Genomic DNA, 19,768 nt, shown 5'->3' with positions numbered 1-19,768 from the left:
GAGGAAAGTTCATAGCTCTAAGTGCCCACATGAAGAAACAGAGAATAATCACACTAGAGAATTAACAGCACAACTGAAAGCTTTAGAACAAAAAGAAGTCAATACACCCCGGAGGAGCAGACATCAGGAAATAATCAAATTGAGGGCTGAAATCAATAAAATGGAAACGATGAGAACAATACAAAGAATCAATATAACGGAAGAGTTCGTTCTTCGAGAAAATCAACAAGATAGACAAACCTTTATCCAAACTTACCAAACAACAGAGAGTGAACATGCAAATTAATAAAATCAGGACTGAAAGGGGGGACATAACAACAGACACAGAGGAAATCCAGAGAATCATCAGGTCATACTTTGAAAACCTATATTCCTCAAAATTTGAAAAATCTAAAGGAAATGGACAATTTTCTGGACAGATTTCACCTACCAAAATTAAATCAAGAACAGATAAGCAAATTAAATGCACCTGTAACCCCTAATGAAATAGAAGCAGTCATCAGAAGTCTCCCAACCAAAAAAACCCAGGACCAGATGGCTTCAGTGCAGAATTCTACCAGAAATTCAAGGTACAGCTAATATCAATTCTTCTCAAAGTATTCCACACAATAGAAGCAAAGGGTCATTGCCAAACTCTTTTTATGAGGCTTCAACAACCTTGATACCCAAGACACAACTAAGAAAGAGAACTACAGACCAATATCCTTCGTGAACATTGATGCAAAAATACTCAATAAAATAGTGGCAAATCAAATCCAAGAACACATCAGAGAAATCATCCACTATGATCAAGTAGGTATCATCCCAGGAATGCAAAGATGGTTCAACATACAAAAATCCATCAATGTAATCCACCATATAAACAGACTGAGGAAAAAAAACCACATGATCGTCTCACTAGATGCCGAAAAAGCCTTTGACAAAATCCAACACCCCTTCATGATAAAGGTCTAGGAGAAATTCGAGATAACAGGAACATACCTCAACATAATAAAAGCAATATACAGCAAGCCAACAGCCAACATCAAATTAAATGGAGAGAAACTCAATGCAATTCCTCTAAAATCGGGGTCAAGACAAGGCTGTCCACTCTTTCCATACCTCTTCAATATTTTCCTTGAAGTTCTAGCTAGAGCAATAAAACAACAAAAGGAGATCAAGGGAATACAAATCGGAAAGGAAGAAGTCAAACTCTCACAATTTGCAGATGTTATGATAGTCTATATAAGTGACCCGATAAACTCTACCACGGAACTCCTACAGCTGATAAACACCTTCAGCAAAGTGGCAAGATACAAGATTAACTCAAAAAAATCTGTAGCCCTACTATATACGGATGACACATTGATGGAGAAAAAAATCAGAGAAACATCACCCTTTACAATTGCCACAGACAACACAAAATACCTTGGGGTAACACTAACCAAAAAAGTGAAAGACCTATACTGTAAGAATTTTGAGTCTCTAAAGAAAGAAATTAAAGAAGATACCAGAAAATGGAAAGGTCTCCCATGCTCTTCGATAGGTAGGATCAACATAGTAAAAGTGGCAATCTTGCCAAAAGCAGTCTACAGATTCAATGCAATCCCCATCAAAATCCCAACACAATTCTTCACAGACCTTGAAAGAACAATTCTCAACTTTATTTGGAGAAACAAAAGACCCAGGATAGCCAAAACAAACCTGTACAATAGAGGAACTTCTGGAGGCATCATCATCCCTAACTCCAAGCTCTATTACAGAGCCATAGTCCTGAAAACAGCTTGGTATTGGCACAAAAATAGACAGGTAGACCAATGGAATACAGTTGAAAACCCTGATATTAACCAACACACCTACAAACACATGATTTTTGACAAACAATCCAAGTTTATACAAAGGAACAAAAAGAACATCTTCAACAAATGGTGCTGGCATAACTAGATGCGGACATGTAGAAGACTGCAGATAGACCCAAGCCTATCGCCTTGCACAAAACTTAAGTCAAAATGGATCAGAGACTTCAACATAAATCCAGCCACACTGAACCTATTAGAAGACAAAGTGGGAAATACCCTTGAATTAATTGGTACAGGAGACCGCTTCCTGAACATTACACCAGTAGCACAGACACTGAGATCAACAATTGATAAATGGGACCTCCTGAAACTGAGAAGCTTCTGTAAGGCAAAGGACACAGTCAGCAAGACAAAATGGCAGCCCACAGACTGGGAAAAGATATTCACCAACCCCACATCTGACAGAGGGCTGATCTCCAAAATATACAAAGAACTCAAGAAGCTAGTCCCCAAAACACCAAACAATCCAATTAAAAAGTGGGGTACAGAACTAAATAGATAATTCTCAATAGAGGAATCTAAAATGGCTGAAAGACACATAAGAAAGTGTTCAACAACCTTAGTCATCATGGAAATGCAAATCAAAACATCTCTGAGATACCATCTTACTCCTGTCAGAATGGCCAAAATCAAAAACACCAATGATAGTTTATGCTGAAAGAGGAACACTTACTGCTGGTGGGAGTGCCAACTTGTACAGCCACTTTGGAAATCAGTATGGCAACTCCTCAAGAAAATGGGAATGAGTCTACCACAAGATGCAGCAATTCCACTCCTAGGCATATACCCAAAAGAAGCACATTCATACAACAAAGACATCTGTTCAATGATGTTCATAGCAGCACTATTTGTAATACCCAGTAACTGGAAGCAGCCTAGATGTCCCTCAACTGAAGAATGGATAGAGAAAATGTGGACATTTACACAATGGAGTACTACTCAGCAGAAAAAAAAAATGGAATTTTGAAATTTGCAGGAAAATGGATGGAACTCGAAGAAACCATTCTGAGCTAGGTAACCCAATCACAGAAAGACAAACATGATATGTACTCACTCATATGTGGATTTTAAACATAGAGTAAGGGATTACCAGCCTACAATACACACTGCCAGAGAAAATAGTAAACAAGGAGGACTATAAAAGAAACAAACTTTGTCCCCTGGAGAAGGGGAAAGGGACACGATTCCCTGAGCAAATTGAGAGCATGGGAAGAGGAGGGAGGGAGCTACAAGAATGAGAAGGGAAGAAGAGGAAGGATGCAGAGGTCATGAGGGAGCAGAAAGGTTGAGTCAGGTATAGATTAGAAGAAAGGATATGAGATAGATAGGGTTTTAGTTGGGGGGGAGTGTTGGGGAGGAGGGGAGGAAGAAGGGAACTGGGATTGTCAGGTAATTCAATCTTGTTTGTAACTCAAATAAAAAAAGAAAAAAGAAACAGAACTATGCCACCTGAATGTAGTCTATGAGGCCACTGGCAGTGGAACCTGTGTTTGTCCCTAGTACACCAACTGGCTTTTTGGAGCCCATTTCCTATGGAGAGATATTCTCTCAGCCTAGATGCAGGGGGAGGACCTCAGTGTTGCCCCAAAAGGTGTGACAGACTTTGTTGATTCCCCCATGGGAGGCCTCACCCTCTCTGAGGAGTGGATGAGAGTGGAGGGAGTGGACAGAAAGGAGAGGAAAATGGGATTGGTGTATAAAACAAGATTGTTTTTAGATTTAAATAAAAAGTTTTAAATGATCAGCTATAAAAAAGACAGGGTCTTAAAAAATATGTTTTTAAAAAAGAAATCTACAGGACCTCCTGTAGTAGATCAGTACTTACCCCTAGCATAGGTGTGAACTTTGGGAGCCCATTCCACATAGAGGGATACTCCCTGAGCCTAGACACATGGGGGTGGGCCTTGGCCCTATCCCAAAGGATACGATAGACTCTGATGACACCCTATGGAACGCCTCACCATCCAGGGGGAGCAGAAAGGATATGTGATAGGTAGGGTTTTAATTGGGGGGGTGGTAGGAGAGGATGGGAGGGAGAAGGGACCTGGGATTGACATGTAAAACAATCTTGTTTCTAATTCAAATTTTAAAAATCTGCAAAAAAGTAATAAACAATTTCTGGGAAAACAATTCAAGGTTTTATTAGCTATCATTTCAATATTTTTCATAGTGAATCATTATGAGACTATACTCATATAATTCTGTATAGCAGTAAACCTCAGAATAATTATATCTGTGTTGTAATTTATTATATTAGTTCTAATAACTGTACATAAAAGTTTCAAAATGATATGGCAACTGTATATAAATTATTAAGTTAATTGATCAAGGTTTTAATTCTATTGCACTTTTGATATCACTTGAAATAGCAGACTAAAGAATTTTCTATACATTGATCTTATATTTTTTGGCAAAAGAATAAACCACCCTAACTGTAGCATCTGCACTCTGGGATTACAGCCATGAAAGTGACTGTATTTATGTGTGCTCTCTGTAGGGCCCAGTGGGGGAGCAAGGAGAGCGAGGAGAGCATGGTGAGGAAGGCTATAAGGTAATCTCTGGAAGCTACACACCTGGCTTATTAATTTGAGTAGAATTTCCCTGAAACTGTGTTCAGTTCCAAACAAAAGCAAACATGCTGAAATAATCAGCCATGCATTCTGTTTTTGATTCAGAGGACACCTAGCTCTTTCTGCTGTCTAACATTGGTTTCTTCCCACTATTGTTTTTTCTCATCAGAGTTGTGTCAACTGGAGAGTTATCACCAGGAAGGCTTTCCCTAACTACCCTACTAACACAGATCTAGACCTGTTTTGCCTGCTCTACCTAAAGTAGATCTATATCTAACACTTTATCATGCATCCTCGTTTCTATCATGGTACTCAACTGTTATATTACCTTATTAGGTTTTATTTGGTTTTGTTTTCTTTATTATCAGTCTCACCCACCAAAACGTCAGATCTAGGAGAATAGGAATCTTTTCTGGCCTTTTTATTACAGTGTCCCAATTTCTAGGTTGCAGAATCCCTGGTAGCTAGTAGAAATCCCATAAAGACTCATTGAAGAAATAGATTGATAACGTTATAGCACCATGACTTAGGTTAGTCCTTAGTCTCTTCCATTTCTTTGATTAAGATTCACATAATCCCCTGAAACGGTTAGCTCATATAAAGAACTTACTCAAACTTATAGACCCATGTTTCTGTTGACTATGTCTGCTATCTCTTGTCTCTTGTTTACAATGTCAATTTCCCTGTCACTTTAGTCTTACTTCTTTGCTCACCAGATCCCCTCCTGCTCCCAGCATTGCATAACCTTGGCTGACAGAGACTCCATCTGCTATTTATAATTTGTCTCTAACTTTCCTCTCATCTGATTCAAACAGCAACCTTGCCCTTTGCAATCCTATAATATTGTTTATAGGTCACTCAACACACTTCACTGTCTTTTGTTACTATATTTTTGCTAGTTGGTTTTTAAATTACATGGTGCCTTAGCTCCCCAATGAGAATCTAAGTTTATTCTATCTTGTATAGTATTTAGTTGGGAGCCCTGCATGTAATTTGCTTTTAATGATGAACTAGCAGACTACTTGACCCAATGCATCTCCGTCTCAAGTTTGATGCTCTGTGATCACTACTGAAAGGCAGACTTAGATTAGCCAAGTTGATGGGCAAGCAGGTAGACAGATAATTGCCAGAATTAAATTGATCTTCTCAAGATGTCTTTTGTCTGAATTATTTCAATAGCTCTCTAACTAGATTCCCTGTCCCCAACCATAGTCCTCTCAAATCCACTTACCAAGTATGTCACCAACAAGCAACTTCATAGAATCCAAAGAGAGAGTTGGTGTTTGTGGGGTCATTGTGGAAAGGTCTCCCTACTATGACAAGCCAGAGAGTCACCAACGCTATGGCTCAGCATCATCATCCTGAGCTTTTAACTGACTCAGACTGGGGATGCTTAATTTCACGTCTTAGAGTTTCTATTGCTGTGAAGAAGCACCATAAACACCACAGCTCTTACAAAGAAATCATTTAATTGAGTTTGTGGCTTACAGTTTCAGAGGTTCAGTCCATTATCATCATAACAGGAAGCATGACAGTGTCCGGGAAGATGAGGTGCTGGTTACATCTTGACCAGAAGGCAGCAGGAAGTTGACTGATAGTCACACTGAGGGAAGCTTGAGCTGAAGAGACCTCAAAGCCCACCCCACAGTGACACACTTCCTCCAAGAAAGCTATACCTACTGCAGCAGAGCCATACCTCCTAATAGTACTACTCCCTTTCGGGGCCATTGTGCTTCAAACCACCACATGTGCTCACATCTATAAAGACTTCTTTTCCAAATAACACCACATTTTCAGGCTACAAAGATCATGCGCCATCCTAATCCTCCATTCAATCCTCTGCATTAACCCACAGTTTTAAAACAAAACCAAAACATATTATTTGTCCAACATAATATGCCATATTCATCAAAATATCCCTCAACTATAGATTCTATCCTGTTTCAAAGAAGATTCTATATCTAAGTTCACTTCTTGAATTCTCTGCTTCTATTTTAAGTGATAAAGTCTAGGTCACACAACTGAGCTTACTTGAATTAATTGAATCTTTTTTATCCCTAGGGCCATATGGGTGTGCCAGGACTCCGAGGTGCCACGGGACAACAAGGGCCCCCAGTATGTTGTGAAAGTATTCTATAATTTCAGCATTTTTTAATAGAATCACATTCTTCTTTAATAGCTTTAATAGCTCACTTCTTCTTTACTTTACATGAGATTTCTCTCTTGGCTCCTATTAAAGGGTGAACCTGGCGACCAAGGTGGACAAGGACTGAAAGGAGAGAAAGGAGCTGAAGTAAGTGAGACTTGTTTGAGGGAATGTGAAGTTTATGGTTGGCTTAGGAAAGTGGGCACAAGAGAGATTGCTGTTGATTATAATTCAAGTAGCTGTCCACTCTCCTGAGTGGAGATCACTGTAAGCCTCTGGGGGAGGATTAAGGGGCCACATGTCAGACTTCGTGCTAAACCATGACTGAATGACTTGTATCTTTTGAGTAGAATCTAAATTGCATTTTACCTATCTTGATCTTGAAAACAATCACCTAAGGATATCCCCTAAGGTAGTCTGTTACTGAGGTTTCAAACAGAAGTACCAGCACTGTAGAGTGAAACCCTATCAGTCATATAGACCTGGCTGTAGAAGTTATTAATAAGGAAAACCATTGAAGACTTGCTCAAAAGGGGCAATGAAAACTGTGCTCATAACAGTCACAATTGGTATAGGGTTCTCCACAATTATAGGAGGTTTTAGAGTCAGACAGAGATTGGGTTTAATTCTGAATATAGAACCAGCTGATGAAAAATCATAGGCAAGGAGCATAGTAACGTGTATTAGGAATAATAAAAGCCCAGAGACAGATATTGGGGTCCAAGCTTCAAGCTAAACATCAGAAAAGCAAAGCAGGCAAGTCAGTAGCTCTTACCTCTACCCAGACTGAAGCAATTCTGCCCTGTACATGGCTAGAGACCAATTGCCTGAGCATGACTGGAGACCAAAATGCCCCCAGACTGAATATCTGCTCCTATCTTACATACCTCAAGTGCTGGGATTAAAGGCATGGGATCCCAAGTGCTGAGATCACCTTTGTGTAAGCTGTTTCTCTTTTAGACTGGATCAATTTCATGTAGCTCAGTGGAGCCTTGAACTAACAGAGTTCAATCCATCTGCTTGTCTCTTGAGTCTTGGGACTAAAGGTGTGTGCCACCACTGCCTGGCTCTATGGCTAGCTAGTATGACTGGCTTATGGCTAGCTTTGCATTCTGAACCCTCAGGCAGACTTTCATAAATCATTAATATATCACCACAGTAAGGATCAGTGGATGGAAAATTACCAAGAACAACATTAGGAGTAAGGGAGAATCTAGATAAAAAGACCAGCAGCAGTCCTGTGTGCACAGGCCAAGGTGACCAGACATCAGGTGGGGGTGGGCAGTGAGGAATGAGAGGGATCAGACATCAGGGTGTGGCGGGCCCAGGGTGAGGGGCCTGACTGAGGTTCATCCAAGTGAAGAATCTATCTGACAGAAAAAATGTAAAAATAGCCATTTGATTGTATATCCTAGACTCAACAGCTGACTTTATTATCAAGCAAGTGACAACTCTGTTGGTTCACTGAATTTAAACGTCTAGACAGGCCTGGCCTCAAGCATATACAGCTCAGAGTTTCATTTCCACCATCAGCCCATGACTGTCCTGCTTCTCACTTGCTCTTGACTCAGATTAAGGAATCTTGTTTCTAGTGGTAGGGATTGAACCCAGAGCCTTGGACACTCGAAGAAAGTGCTCTGCCACTAAGCCACACCCCTGGCCCTTAAAATACGGTACTTAAGAAAACTTACTGTAGCCTAATTTTAAATTTTATAGGAATGGGTAGAAAAATATTTGTGGGGTTATGTTTCTTCTAATTTATAAAGGTGTCTTTACTCCAATTTGTGTTTCCAGCTGCCAGAGTTAAGTAGTAAAATGAAGTCGGGTCAGATATAGTGAATAGATGTTCAGTGGTTGTGAAGTCACACAGAAGCTTTTTAAATATTCAGGCTATGTATGTTGTAACATCGCATTTGATTCCTTAATAAAAAAAGAATTAAGCGTTAGGGATATAGCTCACTCAGTACATTACTGGCCTTGCAAGCATGAGAACCTGAGTTGGATTCCCCAGAGCCCATATTTTAAGTCCAGGCAGGTGTAAAATATGTTGAGAAGCAAAGACTTGCAGGTCAACGGGAGAAGGTGTGGACGGGCTGGAGAGATGGCTACAATCACTCTTGTTGAGGACCTAAGTTCTCAGCACCCCATTGGGTATTTCACAACCACCCGTAAGACCAGCTCCCTGGAATCAAATGTCCTCTTCTGGCCACCACGCTCACCTGTGCTTGTGTGCCCATGCATCCTCACAGATAATTTAAAGCAAAATAGACATACGCGTAATACTCTAATGAAACAAATCTGTTTTTTAAAAGTGAGCAGATCCTGAAGAACAATGCCCAAAGTTATCCTCTAGCTTCTACATATATGTGCTCATACAAATACACATGTACCTGCACACACATGTGATAGCTGAGCTTGTTGGTTTAAGATACCTTTATTCAGAAAAATACCAGCCAAACGTAAGCCAGAGCATGCCCAGGGGCAGCAAGGCAGGGAGGCCAGAGAGAAGGGGCAGCAGAAGGCCTTCCATGTGTTCCTGTCTCTTAAGAAGCCATCCTGACCTCACCTTGACCCCATGCCGTGATAAGCGTGGTCAGGCTTATCACACCTGTAGCCAGCCCTTAGGAGGCTGGTTATGGTGTCTCCCTACACACATGTTCACTCACACACACATATGCACACAAACACATACACACACACATATACACACACATACATACACACATTAAATAAACAAAGATTAATAACTAGTTAGTGAATTATAAACTGGCCTGTATGAAGAAAATGTAAAGCAGAGAAACATGATTGCCTTCACTTTCACTTAACATTTTTAATATATACAATGGAAAAAGTTGCGGACCAAGCTATTAAGCTCATAGAACAATGCTCCATGCTACCCAAGAGTGTGGATGCGTGTCCAAGTTTTATCCTAAAATGCCTAATGCTTTCTAATTAAAACTTTTATGCCTATCAGGTTTTCTTTTTCTCTTTTGACATATCTCTTGAAAAAGAAACTTTCTGGTTCTTATTAGGATCTGCTAAGATTATAGCAATGAAAATCAAATTCTCTTATGAGGAAACTGTCTTCACAGCGAGCTAGTGAGCTGTCCCTATGCACTGGTGCCAAGAGGAGCTGAGTCCATGCCTTAACTTCTGATGATGGGGTGTACTGTCGCATGAAGTCCAATGGCACAATTTAGGACAATTTATACTAGCATTACTTGCTACAAAAATAACCACTGATTATGTATTATTCATTAAGGACTCCTTTAGTGGCCAGATGAGTCCTGTCCAATTGTTGTCCTCTTGTTTTTGCAAGGCTTTAAGTTTATTTTTTAGAGTTAGAAATGGCCCCTTAAAGTCATCTGGACGGTGAACTTGTTTTCAAAATGAAGAAATTTAAATCCTAGAGAGATTATGCATTACCTAAGATCACAGAACTAATTAGCAAGAGAGCCAGAAACAACTTAATTTCCTGAGTCTCATTAGCATACCCATTGCTTTGAAATCTCTTGTTAATTATAAAATTTTATAAATTAAAATACACTTAATCCTAACTGACTAATGAGCTCATTCACTGAGTGTGTGAGAGTGGGTTCCCCAGAAAGAAGTAAGAGGGACAAAAACCACCACATCCTACAGAGTTTTCTTACCATGCAAATGTATGTGGAAGTTCCTACAGCCTCAGAGCCTAGGACTCCAGCCAAAGCCTCCTTTTCCTCTCAACATAAAACCTCTGGGTTTTAATGAATGTCATTTTCTTGGTTAAAGGAGAAGAGAGGGAGAGTAGTTCTTGGAAGAAGCCCTGAGTTTGTGTTTCTTTCTAAAGTTAGACCACTCAAAGGCAGTTGGAGCTAGCCGAGTTCTGTGATAACTACCCTTGAGATATCTTTAAAAACAAAGTCAAACACAAAACAACAACCTTTCAATTAGCAGAGAACCTTAAAATGTCCTTTGTCACAAGAACTAGATCACCTCTAGTCAGAGAACCAGTGGAATGCCCATGAATGGAAGGCTTCCAGAATGGTTCCATAGGAGCCATTAGGATGCAGTTCAAGCAACGGGAAACGTGTACCCTGAAAAGACTTCCTACTGAGTTGTTTGCCTTTCTATTTAAGGACATCCCACCCATGGATTTATGAAGAACTTATATTTAAATAAAATCAAATGAGTAAGTTAAGTCTGACGTCACAGCATGCATCTACTTTTATTACATCTGAATTTGGAGGGTTGGTTGGAGTGTGACTGTTTCCCTTCTGAAGGTAATGACCCAGTTACTCATCCAGGGAGGGCTCACACAGCAGCATGTCTCCTTGACCTTAGACCATATGTAATTTCCTACTGCACAGACTCCGCTGTGAGAGAGGAATGTTTAATAATGTTGAGCTCTTTGTTGAGTTACAGAACTGGTGGTGCTGGTTTTGAGACATTTTAATATACAAATTCTCAAAATAAAATGTAATGCAGTACAAGAATCACTTTGTCCAGTCTTCTGTAGCTAAGTACCAAGGGATATGTAGCTTGTAAGTAACACAGTTTCATTCTGGAGGCTGAGTGCAAGGTCAGGATGGCCCCCATGGTGATGCCATCTCCTCCTTGTATCCTCACTAGGAGAGAAGAGACCAGACAGCTCTCTGGGGTCTACTTCAGAAGAGCACTAATCCCCTCCAAGGCCCTCACTCTCAAAACCTCATCACCTCCCAGAGGACCAACCTTTATACTTCATCATTAGGCCAGAATGTCAACATGTGAATTTGGGGAGCACACAAACATTTTGTCCATAACAAGAACAATGTTCTACATGTATTGAACCCCTTCTTATAGCTACAGTGTTCTTTCAGCTACAGTGAGAATAGCTAATCTAAATGACCCAAGACAGAGGCCAGATTCTTGGTATCAGTTTAATGACTTACTTGTCAATGGGTGGGTATTGCCTTGACTACCCTTCCAGCATTAGTAAAATGACCTTTTAAAGTGTCTCTCATATTCATAAAGTTCCCCTAGTGTTGTGTTATTAAACACTGCTTTTAATGCCCATCCAAGTCTAAAGAGCATTCTAGTTGTGGTAAGCCTTTAGAAGCAGCCTCCGGAGCACAGCATTTAACTTCTGAAATAATCCCAACACAGGTATCATTCTCAAATGTAATTGACTATAATAGTGCCTGAAGATTCCTGTTTGTACTTTGTTATTTGAATTTGTGAAGCACGTACACGAGCGTACACTGGAAGAAGAACTTTACTTGTATTCTTTGCAATAGAACTTATCATCCGTCCTGAACGTCCATCCCATGTAGTGGTAGACAGCTAAATGAGGGGAATCTAATTGGTTAACTGGCTTTAACTCCTCTAAAATACTCAAACATGCCACATGTGGCACACAGTCTTTCCCATTTGCTTTTTGCCCTCAATACTGCAGTAGCATTCTGGGTTGCCATGGTCAGGAAAGATAGCAAGATGGTGACTTTACTCCAGACCTCCTTCACACATCCACCAAAATGCATGTCATCCTTTTTTGGGCCCCAGCTGCCATGATCCCACTATGCTGGCTCCACCTGGGGTCAGAAGCTATTTAAGACATGCTTGCAGGGGTAGCTTTCTGAGTCTGGGTTTACTCAGTGCATAGCACCAAGCCCAGCTGAACAGTTGGACGTTCTGTCTCTTACAGAAGATGCCCTTCTTCTCCATGGTGGCATGCACTGTATCTTTTCAAAATTTTAAGGCCATCTTCAAAGTTGTAACATCTGAAATGATTATTTATGTGTATGCCACTAAACTGTACCTTCAGCATGCTAGCCTTAAGAGTTTACCATTCTAGGCTAAAACAATCCTGTCTGAGATAACTTCAAATGATCTCTGAGAAGTGTGTCTGGTAATGACATGATTCTTTTCCTTATTTGTATACCAGGTCACTGTTTTCCATGTTTTTCATCTGAAAATAATTCGAGGATATCATCAGAACAATGGAATGATTTGCACGGACACAGTCTCTGACTATCCCCATGGCAGACCAGTTACTGTTGAATCAATTATGACTTAAAACATCTCACACATGGAAAAACAAACAGTCCTTGAAAAACAAACACCTGCTTTTTTTCTGTTTGCAAGTGTGTTCTTTGTGCTTCCATGGAAGCACATTTTGGCTATTGGTTCACAGCCATGGCCTCACAGTGTCTTGTGACCAGGGACTTCGCCTCTGAATTCCTAGCGTGTAACAGATGCCATGATATGTGATACTCAGTGAGTATCGCTGGATTTAGCCATGTTTAAAAGGAGGCATAGACCCTGTCTGAGAGGGAGGACATTTACAATGCCCTTTTAGAACTGTGACTTGAATTTTTAAATCCGAACTCAGGGCAAGAAGGAAATTCATCGATGATCTATTCAAATTCTCCCATTTCCCATGATGGAAGTGGTCCCTCCACCCCGGGAGAGTTAAATGGCCATTCCAGTGATAGGCAGCTGGTTAGTGTGCTTCTGTGCCATTCAGGCCTCTGTGTTCTTTTCCATGGCTTGTTTAAGTCAGTTTATGTTTATCTATTAACAACTGTGCTTTCCATTTTCAGGGTCCTAAGGGGAAAAAGGGAGTTCCAGGTCCTACTGGAAAACCTGGCATTCCCGTAAGTAGCAGACCTCTTTTATCTTTCTTGTTTTCCTAAGCAGAATTGACAACTTTAGCAAGCAGAATAGTTTGGGGCCAGTTATGTCATGTTGGATAAATCAGACTGTCTTGAAAAAAATTCAAACCCATGCTGGAACACAGAGGGAACAAAATATGACCACTAACTCAAAACCAAACTTGCTGTTTAAATCTAAGTCCCTGCAAGTGAGAAGGATGCTATTTTCCCGTGTTATGGAGCCCTCCCTGCGGATTCTTACTTCTGTCTCTTGGTGAACCACTGTAAACAGGGAACTGGAAACATGACCAAGTGAGTGGTAACGAAGGTCAGAGTCAAGTATAATTAAAAAGACATGAGCTGGGTTTTAATTGGAGGACTCAGCTTCTCATTCTCCTGGCAATTAGGGCAGAAAGTCTTGGGAAGAAAATCAGTCCTTTGTCCCAGAATAAAGATTAATTTTACCTGAGCATCAGAGTCCTCCTTGGGTTGGGTAGGTATGTGCTGGCTGGCTGCTTAGCAAAGAGAATGCCCATGATGCTGCCCAGCTGAGACTTACATACCTGCTTCCACCAGTCTGCATTGGGACAAAAGGGGGAAAAAAGATAAATTGCAAACACATTCATGCCGAAGACCCTACAAATAAAAATCAGTTGTTCAGGGCAAGACAGTGGTGGTGCATGTCTTTAATCCCAGCACTTGTGAAGCAGAGACAGGCTGATCTCTGAGTTAGAGGCCAGCCTAGTATACAGAGTGAGTTCCAGGACAGTCAGAGCTGTTACACAAAGAAAAAAACAAAACAAATAAAAAAATTATTCATTCAAGGGTGGAAACAAGATATTTAGGCCTGTTCATCAGTCATCTGATTCTCTGACTTAAGGGGAAACCGAGCAGCATAATCATTATTCTTGAAGGAAACCTGATTCAAGGTGCTTCAGAAGAGACTGACACCTGCATCTCAAGCTCTCCGGTGTCTGCCTCTCATCTTTTCTTGACATCTAGAGAAAGATGAACTGACACAGTGAAAAATGTCAGGGAATCCTCTGAGGCTCAAGAAGTTACACAATAAACTGCTGATTCGCTTTCATTTTTATTTAGAGAACATTTTTTAGGATACTTGGACTGGAACCAAGGCCTTAGAGATGTGAGGGAAATATTCTGCTATGGAGTTATAGCCCTAGATCTGTTTAGGGAACGTTGTAAGGCAACTCTTTTATGGACACAAACAGTAAGTCATTAAAAAGTAGAGGAAATTTTATGTTTAAGGCTAGGTCCAGAAGTATGTAACCTTTTCTACACCAGGAAATCTCATCTGCCCAATATGTCTCTGTAATCAAAATAATTTTTAATTACCAAGGGACTTCCCGGCCTTCCTGGGCCAAAAGGCTTGCAAGGATACCATGGAGTAGATGGCGTGTCAGGAGACCCTGGGAAGCCTGGGCCACTGGGAAAACGAGGACTTCCCGTGAGTAGTGAGGACGCATCTTTGCTCCTGATTTCCTGTGCATTGGTGTCTTTTTGAGGACCGTGAGATTGGGATTACCTTCCTCAGTTTGGGTGTTAAGTCAACCATTTCTCTAGTAATTACTTTGGAGTTGTACTAATGATTTCCAAGTATGTCAGTGGGTACATTCTCTTGGATATTTTATGCCTGGTAATCCATAGCAGCACTTTATATATTTTTGTACATGTAAAAGTTTAAAGGTAATAAAATAAAAGAAGCTCCATTCTGTGGCTCCATGACCAGGCTATGTTTTGCACTCATCAAATGTCCTCAGACTCCTTTGGAACATTTCGGTCTTGGCGGTACCTTAAGTAGGTTCTGCCCAGAATAATTTTCCCTTTGCTTTTACAGCCCTAGTATTTTCAAGAATTGCATGGATATTTCCTGTGTTCATTTAAGGGTGACACAATGATTCAAATTTATTCTTGTTTTAAATGCAAATTTCTAGCTTATTCTATCAGAAAATTTAAAACCATATATTGTAAGGAGTTATTTTTAATAGTGTGTGTGTGTGTGTGTGTGTGTGTGTGTGTGTGTGTGTGTGTCCGTGGCTGTGTGGCTGTGTGGCTGTGTGGCTGTGTGTGTATCTGTGTGTGAGTATATGATCATGGCTGTAGGTACCTAAAGAAGCCAGAAGAGGGCATTAGATCTTCAGGAGTTAAAGTTATAGGAGGTTGTGAGCTGCCTGACGCAGCTGCTGGGAACTTCTGCAAGAGCAGCAAGCATTCTTAACTGCCGGCTCATCTCTCCAGCCCGAAAAACCATATTTTTGTCTTCACTTAGCCATGTTATCTTTTTCTTTTATCAGAGTCCACCTAATCCAGACACGTTTGTCATCTCAGGTTGTATTTTCACTCAACACATTAGAAGAATTAGCTGTCTTCTTCCTGTAACCCAGTAAAATTGAGCTTTTTAAGTTTCCACAGTTTGGATATAGCTATCCATTGATTTGTTTCTCTTTTCTTGTTCAAATCTGGCAAGGTGGTGTGCATAAACCCAAGCCCATATTTATATTCTTCTTTCACTATGGTGAGTTACCTCATATATTTAAAAACAAAAAGAAACTGAAACTTTTTTATTTAGAATGTCATCACTGTGACTATTTTAATTTTTTTAATTTTTTTATTTGAGTTACAAACAAGATTGAATTACATGACAATCCCAGTTCCCTTCTTCCCCCCTCCTTCCCTACCATCCCCCCCCTACTAAAACGCTATTACAAATAGTGCTGCTATGAACATCATGGGACAGATGTCTTTGTTGTATGAATGTGCTTCTTTTGGGTATATGCCTAGGAGTGGAATTGCTGCATCTTGTGGTAGACTTATTCCCATTTTCTTGAGGAGTCACCATACTGATTTCCATAGTGGCTGTACAAGTTGGCACTCCCACCAGCAGTGGAGGAGTGTTCCCCTTTCTCCACACCCTCTCCAGCATAAACTGTCATTGGTGTTTTTGATTTTGGCCATTCTGACAGGAGTAAGATGGTATCTCAGAGATGTTTTGATTTGCATTTCCATGATGACTAAGGATGTTGAACACTTTCTTATGTGTCTTTCAGCCATTTTAGATTCCTCTATTGAGAATTATCTATTTAGTTCTGTACCCCACTTTTTAATTGAATTGTTAGGTATTTTGGAGACTTCCTTCTTAAGTTCTTTGTATATTTTGGAGATCAGTCCTCTGTCAGATGTGGGGTTGGTGAAGATCTTTTCCTAATCTGTGGGCTGTTGTTTTGTCTTGCTGACTGTGTCCTTTGCCTTACAGAAGCTTCTCAGTTTCAGGAGGTCCCATTTATTAATTGTTGATCTCAGTGTCTGTGCTACTGGTGTAATGTTCAGGAAGCGGTCTCCTGTACCAATTAATTCAAGGGTGTTTCCCACTTTGTCTTCTAATAGGTTCAGTGTGGCTAGATTTATGTTGAGGTCTTTGATCCATTTTGACTTAAGTTTTGTGCAGGGTGATAGGCTTGGGTCTATCTGCAATCTTCTGTATGTCCACATCCAGTTATGCCAGCACCGTTTGTTGACGATGTTCTCTTTGTTCCATCGTATAAACTTGGATTGTTTGTCAAAAATCATGTGTTCGTAGCTGTGTGGGTTAATATCAGGGTTTTCAACTGTATTCCATTGGTCTACCTGTCTATTTTTGTGCCAATACCAAGCTGTTTTCAGGACTATAGCTCTGTAATAGAGCTTGAAGTTAGGGATGATGATGCCTCCAGAAGTTCCTTTATTGTACAGGGTTGTTTTGGCTATCTTGGGTCTTTTGTTTCTCCATATAAAGTTGAAAATTGTTCTTTCAAGGTCTGTGAAGAATTATGTTGGGATTTTGATGGGGATTGCATTGAATCTGTAGATTGCTTTTGGCAAGATTGCCATTTTTACTATGTTGATCTTGCCTATCCAAGAGCATGAGAGATCTTTCCATTTTCTGGTATCTTCTTTTATTTCTTTCTTTGGAGACTCAAAATTCTTACGGTATAGGTCTTTCACTTTTTTGGTTAGTGTTACCCCAAGGTATTTTATGTTGAAACTGAAACTATTATCTGTTAAATCTGAGTATTTTAGAAGTAAATATGTACTCAAGTTTGATGGGGAATGTACTTCTGTGTATGTTCATCTTATTGATTGTTGAATAAAGTTCTGTTTGGCCAATGAGGCAGCAAGTTAGACTAGGGACTAGGAGTCAAGGAAGATTCTGGGAAATGTAGTAAAGAAGTGGTGATACAAGCAGGAAGTGACATAGCAGGGAGAGTCATATTTAAGCAAGGACAAGCAGGAAGTGGTTCCCTTTTCCCCTTCTCTCTTCCTCCTGGTCTCTGCTCTGGAGTCACCATGTGATCCACCAGCAAGAGAGGGCTCCAGCAGAAGGCATCGTCTATAAGATAAATCTTATAAAATATATAGATTTATGATAATTAAGACTGAGCTAACAGATGAGAAATCCTAGTCTTTGGCCAAGCAGCATTTGTACCGAATATAAGTCTCTGTGTATTATTTGGGGCCCTAACTCTGCAGGTAGAACTCAGGCAGCTGGCAGAAAGTACCTACGTGGTGGTGGGTGGCTTGGGTGGCTTTTGGCGTAAAGATTTATCATAACACAGGTTCTATCTGGAAAAATTAATATTTTAAGGGGCTTTTTAAAACACAGTTTCTATTCATTTTGGAGGAACCTCATCAGAACATCAGGTTAAGGCCTACACAGATGTTACATCCAAGGTGAATATTTAATTAAAATAAATATTCATATACTTCTGGCAGCAGTTATCTGATTATAGAGGACTTTCTTTTTCCTCCTCTTCCTCTTCCTTCTTCCTCCTCCTTTTTCTTCTCCTCTTCTAACCTCCTCCTTCAAACACAATCTTAATGTGTAGCCTGGATTGCCCTCACACTGATCCAGCCTTTTGCTCCCAGTATCCCAGGCTCTGGAATATTAACAAGGCATCTGAGGTCCCAGTCAGAAAGAGAACTTGTACACTGTGCCTTGAACTTTACACTAGAAAGGCTGGGGTTTTGCTTTCTCCAGTGCTCAGTTATATAGTAATTGACCAGAGGTCCTTGTGAACAAGTTCTGGGGCTGAGTCATAGAACACACGCTCACCATACCATGGGGTTTTCCCCCAGGAGGCTCTGCTTTCTCTTGGGGGATTAGCCCTGATTCTGAGAACTGGTTGAGACTCTTAGCTCAACATATATCTCTATGTATCCCTAAGACCAGCAAATTTTCCATTTTAACATCAGCATATTCTAGTAAGCCGTGGCATATTTGGTTGGTTCTGTGAGTTCCTGTGTTAAGTTAAATATTGCCACAGATCTGTACAGATCACACCATTCTGATTCCATAAAGCCATGACTCTGTGCAATTGCTGCTTCTGCCTCTTCTCTGGTAATAGATTCTATCCTGAGTTCTACTATTAAGGCTTTCCAAAACTCCCATTTAAAACAGACTCGATTCCAGTGTGTTTCTGAACACCTTGGTAAAGAACTTTCTGTGGACCCTCCAGGGGAACAGTGACTAATTCCAATTACATACAATAAATGCATCTCCATGCCTCTGTCTACCCTAGCCTCTGAAACCTTCTATACAATACAGTAGGGAAACTGTCTCAACATCATTAACTGTAGGTCACAATTGAATCTGGGCTTCAAATTGCCAATCCACCAAATATTAGTATTGCTCTCGGGTGCCTGTATGTCCTTATTCATGCTCTACACACCAGTTAGTTTTATTGTATAACTAAGAACAACCTATTTGAAAGTTATAGTTTCATATGGCTAAAAATATTTTCAGGTAATTTTCTATTGTGATTCTATTGGATTCTCAGGTAGATGGTAGCTTCAAATAATGGCGAACTTACCTCATATTCATTTCTTTTCCAAGCTCTATGGTACCCTTCATGCTATATTTAGAAGCATCAGGGATCGCAGGAAATGGCTGCTCTCCTGGAGGTTGAGCATCTTGTTTCTCCACCTAGAGCATCTCCATCTTTAGTCCATCCCCCTTGTCCTGCAGTATCCTTTCCCCTCTCCCTTTCCTGGTTTCCATAGATATCTTAGTTTTCTTCTGCTGACTCAAAAGTTACCTGTCTTTTCCTGTTGCTCCTGAGGCAGTAACAGGTACTTAGTAATCAAGCACGTATGTATTTAATCTGTGCTACTGTCTGTGGCTTCCCCAAAACACAACAAGTGAAATGTATCTCAAGCATGTTTGCTCCTATAAGACTCTACCCTCCGGTGCTTCTCCACAGGGCCTCACATGTTGGCCATTAGGTACTGTGCTCTTGCTTTCCGTATGTATCCTCTTTCTTTCTCACGTTTTTAATTAAACTATCCAATCACCAATGTTTTCAGTATCCTTTCTAATAAAACCTTTTGACTGTGTAAGGCAGCCTGCTGAGCTCTTAAATGATAGCAGATATCACTTTACTCCTGTTATATAAGACACATTCAGCATTGTACTGGAGTCTACCAAACACAGCAAGGCTCCAACCAGAGCAATAACAAGAAACAGAAGTCATTCATATGATAATGGAAGAAAAAATGTCTTTACTTGCATATCACACAATTATCCACATAGAAATTCCAGAATCTATT

At 40.3% G+C, this 19,768-nt stretch overlaps 1 protein-coding gene across 1 annotated transcript in view; it reads left to right on the top strand.

Moving 5' to 3' along the window:
* Positions 1-19,768, top strand: part of LOC103158657 (collagen alpha-1(XXIV) chain-like) — a 272,066-nt gene that overhangs the window by 192,412 nt on the left and 59,886 nt on the right. Inside the window, exons 43-47 of the mRNA XM_035450688.1 lie at positions 4,336-4,389; positions 6,470-6,523; positions 6,648-6,701; positions 13,118-13,171; positions 14,526-14,633. Of these exons, the coding sequence (XP_035306579.1) occupies positions 4,336-4,389; positions 6,470-6,523; positions 6,648-6,701; positions 13,118-13,171; positions 14,526-14,633 (324 nt within the window). The remainder of the gene's footprint in view (positions 1-4,335; positions 4,390-6,469; positions 6,524-6,647; positions 6,702-13,117; positions 13,172-14,525; positions 14,634-19,768) is intronic.

The sequence above is a fragment of the Cricetulus griseus genome (genome assembly GCF_003668045.3).
Source record: "Cricetulus griseus strain 17A/GY chromosome 1 unlocalized genomic scaffold, alternate assembly CriGri-PICRH-1.0 chr1_0, whole genome shotgun sequence".
Taxonomy (NCBI): domain Eukaryota; kingdom Metazoa; phylum Chordata; class Mammalia; order Rodentia; family Cricetidae; genus Cricetulus; species Cricetulus griseus.
The sequence above is the reverse complement of the archived record's forward strand: the minus strand, read 5'-3'. Positions and strand labels throughout refer to the sequence as shown.